At 35.5% G+C, this 12,202-nt stretch overlaps 1 protein-coding gene across 1 annotated transcript; it reads left to right on the top strand.

Annotated features, from left to right (window-relative positions):
- The first annotated feature begins 10,610 nt into the window (after positions 1 to 10,610).
- On the top strand, positions 10,611 to 11,376 carry LOC149161822 (uncharacterized). Its single transcript, XM_089437057.1, has one exon. It carries the CDS (start codon positions 10,707 to 10,709, stop codon positions 11,169 to 11,171), a length of 465 nt encoding a protein of 154 aa, XP_089293183.1. The 5' UTR covers positions 10,611 to 10,706; the 3' UTR covers positions 11,172 to 11,376.
- Positions 11,377 to 12,202: the final 826 nt, after the last annotated feature.

The following is a 12,202-nucleotide window of genomic DNA, read 5'->3' as shown; positions in this document are numbered from 1 at the left end:
GAAGAAGAGGTAGAAGAAGGTGATTGAGGGGGTGTGTGACTATGTGGAGGTGAAGAAGGAGGGGATCTCCTGAATGACTTTAAAGGAGTCTTAAGAACTAACTTTTGGACTTGTGAATGAATACCCTCTTTTATTTCAAAGAGTGGATTTGAATATACAGAGATGGTCTCTTCAGGTTGTTTAGAAGTAGAAGCTTCAAGTTGTTCAGAAGTGGAAGGAAATGAATAAGTGGTAGGGGATATGAAATATGTGGGTTTGTATTCAGGTAAATGAACACCCAAGTTAGACTCAGTTTTAGGTGATCCTGGTGGTAGAGGGGGTTCTGGATGTGTTTCAAAAGAATGAATGAGGAAAGCTGAATCTAAATCAACTCCCTTATCTAATAGTTCAGAAACCCTAGGAGGTATTTGTGTCAAATCAGGATCGGATGGAATATTACTAAAAGGATCAAATGATACTAACTCTTCAGACTGCAAGGCAGAAGAGGAAGAAGAAGATGGTTGATGTCTCCTTTTAGAACTGGCTTTTCTCAGAAGTTTTTCAGGATCTGACAGAGGGTTAACTAAGTTAGATTCTGAATGAGATTTGGTGTGCTTAAAAGGTGCCAGTTTGGGCTAGTGGAGATGCCAGGTGGAATAAATGCAACCAATACTAAATGCCTACTCCTTGTTCACCAGCAAGGAATAAATCTAATCTTTATCGTTCCTCGGAGAAAGATATCTTCGTTACTTCACTCCCCGGCAACGGCGCCAGATTGATGTTGTACCTCTGAGTTGATAATGGTCAGCTATCAAGCCAGAGCATCTAAGATAATTGTTTTGGGGTTTTTGTTTTAATTTGGAGGACCAATGAATGAAACAGATGTAACACTGTAATGCCTAACCTTTTGAATAATATTAATACCAAAACAGAGGGCTGCTATAAAATTTCACACAGTGATAAAGCTTGAATAGTGGTGAGCAGAAACAAAAAATAATATGATTATCACAATTTTCAAATAGAAAATTAAATAATCATAAGTATGAAAACCTCTAACCGATGTTCAGAAGGTTCAAGAGAATATGCTTATGCTTACAACAAGATGTTGATGATTTATTGATTCAGAGGGAATTAATTAAACAAACAGTCCATTAATCCATTCTCTTTATAGATTATCACTTCAAAAGCTTATAGGAATAGATTGAAACACAATTATTCCTACTTAGTTATCTCTGTAAAGTCATAAGAATATGAAGAAAAAAATAATGAGTGTTACTGGAAAAACTTACAGGAAACACAAACTGTGTAAAACTGAATTCAAAATCCTTTGCTTTGTATTAAGGGTCCATAAAAGTCAAGTACATCAAGTGTTTTGAAATGCTTCATCAAGGGTGCAACCCTTCTTCAATGGTCAACCTGGTTCTGGTGAACCTCTAATAACTCGTAAGGAGAGTTATTTATACAACAGTAGAACTAAGAAAATATCCTAAACTGTTTTTACAAAAATAGATTTATTCAAAGAAAAGGAAATATCTTCATGCAAGAAGATAGAGACAACGATTGAACTGTTGCTTGTTGTCCCTGTTATTTAGGTTCTGTTGGCTTTGGTCTTTGATCTTTTTCCCTTTAAGCTGCTTGGCTATTTGGTCTTCACGCTGGATGTCATATTTACTTATGACCTTTCATCTGATACACTTTCATTTGATACTCTTTGACCTTGTTAAACTGTCAATAACCTTTACTGTGCTTTTTACTTTTACTGTACATTTCAAGTTTTTACTGTGTATTTCAACAGTAAATCATTTAGTTTTTACATGTCTCAGTATCAGGTAGTTGGATATTGATCATCTTTCTGTATATTTCATCTGTTTGTCTTTTAACTGTATGTTTTATCTACCTCCTCTGTTTTAACATTTACCATCTCTGTGTAAATGATTTCTTCTTTGTTTTAACCATTACTGTGTAAATGACTTCTGCTCTGTGTAAATGATAATTGTCTTTTTCTTTTGAATAAAGGCTTTTGAATGGATTTCCTTGTGAATCTGGAACAAATAGGTTTTATATGAGCGCCTGCAAAATACAACAATTGTTAAGAAAAACACAGGTAGACAGGGAGGTGATAATGGTTTTATTTGAGCTGAGAGGCCCGTGGATGGAGTCCTGGCAGTGTTTGGACGGTAATTGGAGGTCCAATTTGGTTGCAAAGGCTCAGGGTGGCGCAGGCAGGGTTAAACAGGTTTTACTGAAAAAACGAGCGAAAAGAGTGAAAACAAGGGTTTTGGCATTTAAACGGGTGGTTAACTTTTTTAAATTTGGCGTGGAAACCGATAAGTGAATAGTGATGGTTTCGACCTTCGCGGGGAGGCGGTTTCGGAGGCTCATCGCACTGATTTTGGCCGTGGGGTGGTTTTTCTCAGAGGGCACACGAGTTAACGTGGGACTCCCACATAACCACAAGGGGCCCGAGCAAAACCACGAATCTCGCGTGCTCTCGGGCGGGTAAAGCTAGCAGATCAGGAGTGCGCGATATTGCTGTGGGTCGTTGGATCTGTGAGCAACTGATCTAACAGCTATTGCATGGTGGAGTTGCATGGAGGACAGTCGGTGGAGATTAGCGGGGCCCAGGGGTTAATTACAAAAGATCTGTAATTATTTTACGATATAAGCGGGGTTTAAGCATAGTGCGATGGGTTTAATAAACTGGGACCAGGGAATAAATACACTAGGGATATAAGTTAAACATGTATCGAGGAAGGTTTATTAACCATACCCAGGGTTAAATGCAGGGTTTTTTTAACCACACCACGGGGTTGGGTTAAACGGGTTTTGTTGGGAAAATGGTGATTTGCGTAGTTTTGTTAAGTAATGCAAGGTTAACATAAAACTTAGGCTAAAGGGGTTTTATGTGTAAAAAGGGTTTTTGTCGGGAAAACATGAATATAGCGAAGTTAACTTTATAAAGCGGAGGGGGGAATAAAAGTTAGGATAAGGGGTATTATGGGTTTTTTATGGTTTTTTATGGGTTTTCTAGGAAAAATAGGAAAATTACAAGGGGAAAGTGATTTCTTCAAAGGGGAATGGGTTTCACACTAGGGAAAAGGGGTTTTTAGGTAGGGGAATGAGTTTGGAGGGTAAATTGCTAGGAAAATGTGTGAAACCAAGGGGCAAAGGTGAAAATGAAGGGAAAAAGGGTATTTTAAGAAGAAATGATGGGATAATGAGGAAATTAGTAAGTATATAGTGGGGGGTGAAATGAAATGAGGGGAAGTTAACCAAATCAACTTGTGAACATCTTTTCACCTTCATAACTGCTCCTGCACACTGCAACACATGATCAAGCATGATAAATGTGCTTATGCCTCAATCAACTTTGTACTTCTGCAACCTTTCTTTTACCTACCCTCTACTTACCCTAACTTTTTTTCTTCAGTTAAGTGGGTGCATTTAAGCTAGAAAACCCTTTTTTTTCATCTTTCTTTTGAAAAGAAAACTATCTAATTCTAACCTTATAACATCCAAGGGCTCAGATTAAACTGATGATCTCCTTATTATTCTCTACCTAACTACTGATCTGCCAAGATTAAACAATTTGGCTAGATCTTTATTCTCTAACTATAAACATGAAATTTAAAGCATGAACTAGTCAAGATTAAACTATTTGGCTATCATGGGTTGTGGCATTTATGACAAGCTGCACACAACCATTATTTTGCATAATAAAGTAAAATGTAGTGACACTTGGACTTGCACACTTTCAGAGTTTATTTCTTTTTCTTTTCTCTCTAACCTAACATTTTATTTTTGCCTTCATTTTTTAGGGCATCTTTTCTAACATTTTCTTTGATATGGACATATTTATTAAAATATTTCCTAACATTTTTATTTTGTATTCTTTTTGTCCATATCCTAGCTTAACATTTTTTTCTTTTTCTTTTTTCATTTTTTGACTAATTGATTCTAACTTTACCAAAACCAAAAAATGCTACAACACCTACCTAACTTCGCGCCCACGACCTCTGATGTGGCCCTGAGCATGGCCACCCTGACCAAAATTCCTATTGTGAGAGGCAGGACGGGCCATTAGACTGAGATGCAGACCACATGAAGGACCACTAAACCTGAAGCAAACCACACAGAGGAACACTGAACCTAAAATGCCAAGAATTCTAGTGTTTACCAACCAGAGGCCCAACCTTTTGAGGGACAGAGAGGCACAAGAGAAATACCTAGCCGACAATGGAAGATACCTGAAAATATAAGATAGAATAATACAAAATAGACATAAGTAGTGGATTCAGAAAACCCCAAAACCTCCTCAACTTTAACCCGACCACAACCCAAAAGGCTATATATATTTGTCTTCAAAGCCCAAGACCCCTTTGGAGACATGGATGTCCGCGAAACAGAGTTGCCCTTTGCCCAATTAACTTAGACCGCTTGAAGCGTCTAATATATCAATAGGTAGATGACATATTTGTAAGCCCATACCCCCAATACATTAGATAGAAGCTCAACCTTAATTGCTAAATACAGAGCCATTAAGGAGAGAATAATTTTGTAAAACACAGAGAGACTGGTAGAGCGCATAAGTCTGACTTCACATTTCAAAATACTTGCTTCAAAAACGACCCAGAATTCCTCAGGACTTTCCAAACTCCTCAATTTAGAAACAACCATGATACTGGTCAAACATAGACAAATAACCAAGCCTGAGAGGATGAGGATAGGATTAACAAAGGAAGCACACTCGTACCAATTGCTAGCCGCTTGGATGCCACATATACGAAGGAGTCTCCCATCCACTACTGCTCTTGAAACCAGGAGGGAGCACTTAACACCGACCGACGAATAAACAACTGTTTTGGAATGAAACTGCAAAGCAAATCTAGTTATGTTATCCCCGCACCTCCCAAGATATCTTACCATATTCACTGTCACCTTTCGCATGCAAGAGGCTAAATGAAGGCCATCATTCAACCACCTCTCCTTACACTTCATCGTTACACTCTCCTTAGCTCGGTTCGCACCGAGACAATTGAACCACCTCTCACCCCAATCAGAAAAATAATAATAATTATTTTAAAAATAAATAAAAATATTTTAAATGCTATTTATGTTAAATATTATTTTTTTACTTACTATAATTTCATATAAATAAATATAATATTATGAATAAATTTAAAAATATCTTATATTAATTCAAAATAGATAATTAACATTATTGAAAAATATTAAATATAATAGATTATTATTTATAACATAAACCTTTTCTTAAAATTTTGCACCCTAAAATTATTTTTTACATATATATTGTCCTACACAAAATTGTAAAATATATATATATATATATATATTCGTCAATCAAATTGAATATATTTCATCTAATTATTAAATTGACTTAAAACTTTGACTTATAAAAAAATGATTTTAAATGATTTTAAATATGTAAGTTTTTATAATTATATATAATAATGTAAAAAAAAAATTAAAACTTGTGAGTTTACAAAACGTTTGGACATTGTTCTAGGAAAGGAGAGAGGGAGCGAATATCACTTTGAGCGAGAAACTACTTTCTAGTTACATACTCTCAACCACAAAAGATGTCCGAGGGAAGCCACACACCGTGGGATTCCAGCTGATAAACGCAGGTGCCCATATGCTTTAGATATCACACGTGTGGAGCAGTTTCAACAACATCTATATGAACACGATATGACCACACAAATTGAAGCACACCACTTCGCAACCAAGGTGAATGAGGATTTCTCGCAGTGTGTTGTGTATGATTCAGATACCAATGATGCTCATCTCATAGGTATTGTGGAGTATATCAGATCAGAGCATCTATTTGAGGGGCTCCTTGAAGAAGCGCTGAAGCTTTGACATTATCATTGTTATGAGGATGTTGGCAAAGTATTCGATAAAATGTGTGAGAGAAAATTTCACAAGGGATATGTTAAAGCATGCAAATTGTTTGATGTAATTCTTCAGCATTTTGGGTTTCCAAGGATCGGTAGATATGTTTCACAAAGTTTGGCTATCGGATGGGATCTGGATAACAAAGTTTGGCTGTCGGATGGGATCTGGATAAGAATGGTAGTGGGGAATTGGATATTTTAAAATTCTCAATCTTTGTCAAGTCCTTGTCTAGAAAATCCCTTTGTATTATGGTCAGTGAATTGGATGCAATAGAAAGGCTTGTAGATAGTATACACAATTTTATAAGGACCCATGAGCGAAATGAGTTTCCTACACGAAGGGAGACAATTAATGATGGATAAAATCCTTAAAGATTATGGCATATCGAAGGACTCCTCTATATTGTTGGTTGCAGGTCTAAAAAGAGGTGTCCGGGGCAGTGGGCCATCCTCTGCGTCAATGCCCATGTCTTTAAGGATGTCCTGAAACCAAATATCAATCCTAACACCCACTTTAGGGCTTTGTGGTAGAGCATTCATCGAACACTCCCATGCTAGAATTGAATGAGCTCATCAACAAGAAAATGATGGAATATTTTAAAAGCCAGTGAATATATGTCGTTTCAATGGATTTTGGCCCTCTGCTTTGCTGGACTGGGTTCATTAGAAATGGTACCAAAATATTGAGTTTTGTTCTGTTTGAAAGGTTTCTTTGTAGTTTTCCTTAAAGATCCCGAAGATTGAAAAACCTGAAGATTGAAAAAGGGTTTTAGACTAGGGTCCCTGGTTTTAGCGCAAAGCGAGTCTATCAATCCAACCATGGTTTCCAAAGTTTAATCCACTTACAATGAAGTCCTTCCCTGTACCAGTTTGGGTTAGGCTTCCAAAATTGCCCCTTCATTGTATCTTGCTAGATATCTTAGAGGACATCAGAGACTCCATAGACCGCTTTATCCAGGTTGACAACGAACTATTGTCAAAGGGCTTTGTAAGCTTTGTTCACTTATGTGTGGAAGTGGACTTTAGCGAAGTTTTGCCAGAGAAAAGTATCCTCAAGTGGGGAGATAAGGATTATTCCCAACCTCTGGACTATGAAAACACTACCTTCAGGTGTAGAACATGCCAACAACATGAACATCTTTAGCATGTGTGTCCCTTTCCAAAAGGGACTATTGGATCACAAAAGGTGAAGAGAAACCACTGAGGCTGGAGAGATCCTAAGACAACAACATTTGCCAAGAATTCGACTAATCAAACGTAGAATAGCTCCCAACAATAGAAGACAACAATAAATAATACAACATCTTGAGATCCAATGTAGTCCCTAGTGGTACCGCCATAGTTCTCGGCGAAAGAAAATCTTTCACTAAAGGAGAAGGAGAGATCTTCAACTTCAACAACCCTTGTAGTTTGCAGGAAAAGCGGAATCATGAATCATATCAGTTTGATGGCAAAAAAGACATACCAATCTCGGTTGGTCCGATGGCCATTACAATTTCTCAAGAAAATGAGCATTCAACTTTAGCCTTAGTTGTGACAGATATTTTTGCAGGATGAACTGATGTCCGTAGGAGAAAGGGGAAAAAAGAAAAACCCATGGGTCACCCTGGTCTTTGAATCCAGGGATGTAGTAGGAGTCCTTTGATGTAATTTGTTTATTTGATAGCGATGTAATCTTTCTTTTGGATAATGAATATAAAATGCATCAATTTACAAAAAAAAGAGAGTGGACATTCCTCTATATTCTTCGCGATGAGTAAAATACCCACTCTAACTCATGTTTTTAAAACATATATTATATTAAAAAAAATTATTGTATTATAAAAAATTTCATCATCTTAATGCTATTGTTAGTATGAATATTAATGTAAAAAGTATAAATTTTTTTGTTTTTTTTTTAGGGTAATGAGAATATTTGTATTAATTTCACAAATCACAGTTATACATTGTGAGTTATATTATGATTTTCTTTCATCTTCAGTATCATCCGACTATTGAACCAAAATTATCCTCCAAAGAGGAATACAACCGATACTAAGCATATATTGGTCAAAATTAAACAAAACTTGCAGTACATATAACCTACTTCAAAATGTCATCCTTGACTACAATATATATTCCCCTGATCCACGTTGACTACAATTTGATATTTGAACATAAGATTCATGCTTAATCCGCTAAGGGATAGAGGATGGTCTTAATTGACCATTAATCATCAACTCTCCAAACTTCAAATCGCGACCTTGGTTGGCACATTGATCTTCTTGTTGGTTATTATCCCTTGGAATGTGCTTGACACTAATCTCTGTCATATCTTTTGATATCTTCTTAATCTCATTTAGGAGATTATCTAGAACTTTGTCTCTAGGGAAGATCTTTTGATCAAATATTGAATTATTAAAAGGGAGTCGCCCAACACAATGAGAGAAGAGCACTGAAATTCTTTGGCTAGAAGAATGCATAGGTTTTTGCCTCATTATTTGTCATCTTCCCCAAGCCCCATGAATACTCTAAAACTTTAATTTCTCTAGAACCATAAAAGACCTCGCCCCCTCCTACCACCCCTAATTTTTTTTAACTATTTTTAACTGTGTAATTTTTAGGAATTAAATTATATTTTTAACTCATAATTGGATTTAACGTTATGAAAAAACTTAAAACACTATATAGATTATATAACTTAAACTTATAATTCTTGTGATTGTCACTAATTTTCAAACAATATTGACAAAAAAATATATTAAAGAAACGAAAACTTAAATAATTGCAATTATGGCCACAGACATGTCTATTTCAAACCAAAAGGCAACTTTAATTATTAGTAATTATCAGGTGGATGGTAGAGATTTAACTTCTATGGAATATGCTGGAATATTTAACATTTATCTCCAAGTTAATATGTCCTTTTAATTAATTTATCTCAAATTAAATAATTAAAAAAATCATATTGAGTATCAAGTATTGATAAGCCATAGTAAAGTGATGGTGAATTTCCATGGATAAGAATATTGTTTAACTTATATATATATATATATATATATATATAATGTTAATTTAGAATAAAGTTATAATCTAGTTAATTTTTATCTCTTTTCTAACAATGTGAGATGTTAATATTAATTATCTAATAAATTTCTTACCTTTGACTTCATTTGTTACAATCTCTTAACTAAAAAAACTCGCTGTTATGATTAGTTTTTATTAAATAATATTATATTCCTAACGGCTAATTCTGGAACTTGATGCATCTCATATCTATTTAATCCCATTGATTGATTTGTTTTTCTTTTCACCTTGGTCCTGAAGATGAACCTCATTAGTAGGTTTGAAAAACATATTCACATATTCTATGTAATTAAGATAGTCTAAAAAATGTGAGATGTACTATGAGATATATATTTTGATACTTATCATAGATTTCATGCCTAGCAGCCATTTAATTTAGGAATAGTCTAACTAATAGACTAAATAACTTTTTTTACGACATTTCTCTAGTTAATTTTAACCAAAATCCCTGGCGGATTTTCAAAAACTTAAGTTTAAGTTGTTGAATCTATAGAATTCGAGTGCAGCCAAAGTTTTTAAGGGCGTTAAATCCATCTATACATTCAAAAATGTATTTTAAACCACAAAAAATCACAATCTTGTTTGAAATTGTATCAGGAGATTCGAATTAAAAACCATTACCTCTATAAATTAAGCTACACCTTTAATTTATATATCTGTGCTAAGTTAATTTATAAATATTTTTTTAATTAATAAGAGAGAAATATATTTGTTACAATTTATATAAATGTGTTAGTATAATTTTTAAATAATTTTTAATTAATAATCATTAACGAGAAAAAAATGTGATAAGATTTATCACATAATTTATATAATTGTACTAATATAATTTATAAATAATTTTTAGAGAAGTGTGTTTATCACATATACATACGGTTGAAATGGAAAGAAGTAACCTGTTTCAGATATAGATGATTCGGACTATCTGTATTATTCTCTGTAATAATGTGGGGCTTTTCTTCAGCTTAATTTACAGCCATATGTATTTGAAGACTTTTATATTTTCTTAATATAAATCTATGTCGATTTTTTTCTCTGAAAAAAAAGAAATGGAAAGAAGTAAAAAATCTATAAAGAACCTACTTTCACATCGTTGAAAGATATTTTAAAAGTTTGGGTCGATTTAAAGATCATCAATTCCAATGAGAAATAAAGAGAAATTATAGCTTTCCAACTTTAAGTCTTAATATTACTTTAATTCATAAAAGTATTAAGAGCTTTTAACTTTATATTAAATTATATATATTATATTTAAAAAAAATTATCCTTGCTACATCAAATTTCCTGATACTTAATTTTAGCAAAAACATGTGAAAGAGATTACTGTTAGTGACATTTTTTGTAAAAAAAAAAAAAAAAAAAAATAGAGAGAGGAGGAGAAGAAGACCTTTCCGAATACATTTACCTTAATCAATTTAATAAATTTTATTTTAAAATATTATGGATAAGTGCTTGCTGTATGAAAAACGGTGGTTGATGTTGACGTTAAGGGAGGCCAGTAAATATTAGGAACCAGAGGACAATGACACGCAATCGGATTCGATCCCTGGTCGACCAAGACGGCAAGTATCGCCGTCGCGTGACACGTTACTCTCCGACAGCACACGGACAGCATGGACGGCACTTGACTGGCCGAGTGCTTTCGAGCAGCACGAGTTTTTGGGATAGGCTCCCGGGTAAAGCTTTGGGATTTATATAAATCCGAAGCCCCATTTTACTCCATGATCGAATTTGTTCATCGTAATGGAGCTTCTACGATGGGCTGCCTTGGCCGGAATCGAACGGCAGACCTCCTGGCTGGCTTTGACGGCAGCCGCAGGGTTTTGCGCGGTCGTTTTTCTGGTGGCCCTGTGTGCGAGATCGGTGGCGGGTAGTCGCAGAGAGATCAATGGTTCTAACCCGGGCGACGCTCGCGGATCGTGGCGCAGATGGGGGGCCGTGAGGAAGAAGGTTATGAAGGCAATAAAAGGCGGGGGAGGGTTTAAGTTGAGAATGGTGAAGGATGACCCCGGTGAGCTTTCTTTTCTAAGCAAGGATGCAGTTGCGGTTACGGTGGAGGAAGGGGCTCCGAGCGGGACGCCGCCGGTGTGGAAGAAGAAGATTATGATGGGGGAGAAATGTCAACTGCCCAAATTCAGCGGCCTTATCCTCTACGATGAACAGGGGAATGCCCTTCCCCATGCCAAGAAAAAGAGCGATTTCCGTTAGTTACCGGATCTGACGTTAAAGATCGACGGTTTTGCTATGGGTTTCGATCTCTACAAAATTCAGCGGTGTAATGAATGTTTTTCCCCTTCTGTTTTGGGTTTCCTTTTTCTTTATTGTATTCGATTTGTGTATATTAGACTGGCACTAATGTCTCTCCTCTTATTTATCAATCACATTGGTCTTGAGATAGGGTTTGTTGTTACAATATGCAGAGCAGGTGATTCTGTTGTATTTTATCAGATTTTAGAATTAGGCAAAAAAAGGAACTCTAAGGGAGGTCAAGAGAATGACGAATTATGTGGCGTTTAATTCTTTTGTTTTTCGCCCCGACTAATTATTTATGAGTTTCATATCTTTTGATCTGATAACACTTAAATTTTTTAATGCCTGCTGTATTCGACTGATCGATGAGCATACATAGAAACGAAACAACATGCACGGACCTTTCACACCACGAATCAACGAACATATATAGAAACAAACAGACATGCAGAGCTCTTTGACACTGGTTTTCTAACATACACAGAAACAAACAGACATGCAGAGCTCTTTGAAACTGGTTTTCTAACATACACAGACACAAACAGACACGCAGAGCTCTTTGACACTTGTTTTCTAACATACACAGAAACAAACAGACATGCAGAGCTCTTTGACACTGGTTTTCTAGTGGAGAAAACCTCACCCTGGTAAAAACATCACTCTCTGGAAGAATAATTGTATTCCCATGTGTTTTAAATGATACAGTGGTACACATACTTGATTGGTAGTACCGTTTTGCATTTCTTATTCAGGGAGGATATTTGAGGGTGTGGGTAGGGGCAAATAATAGGCACTATGCTGTAAAAGCTAATTATTGGTTCGCTGTTTTTACATCTTGTGCATTAGTTGGATAAGAATAAAATGATATCCAGTGTATAGGATGAAAAAGCTAATAAATTGATGATTAGCTTACTGCATGATATTTGTCGTGAGATAAGGAGATGAGGGGCATTCAAATAACCTCTCTTTTCAATGCCTTTTCGGATAGA

The sequence above is a fragment of the Pinus tabuliformis genome, chromosome 5_2 (genome assembly GCF_031772625.1).
Source record: "Pinus tabuliformis cultivar Carrire ecotype Pingquan chromosome 5_2, CPIR1, whole genome shotgun sequence".
Lineage (NCBI taxonomy): Eukaryota > Viridiplantae > Streptophyta > Pinopsida > Pinales > Pinaceae > Pinus > Pinus tabuliformis.
The sequence above is the reverse complement of the archived record's forward strand: the minus strand, read 5'-3'. Positions and strand labels throughout refer to the sequence as shown.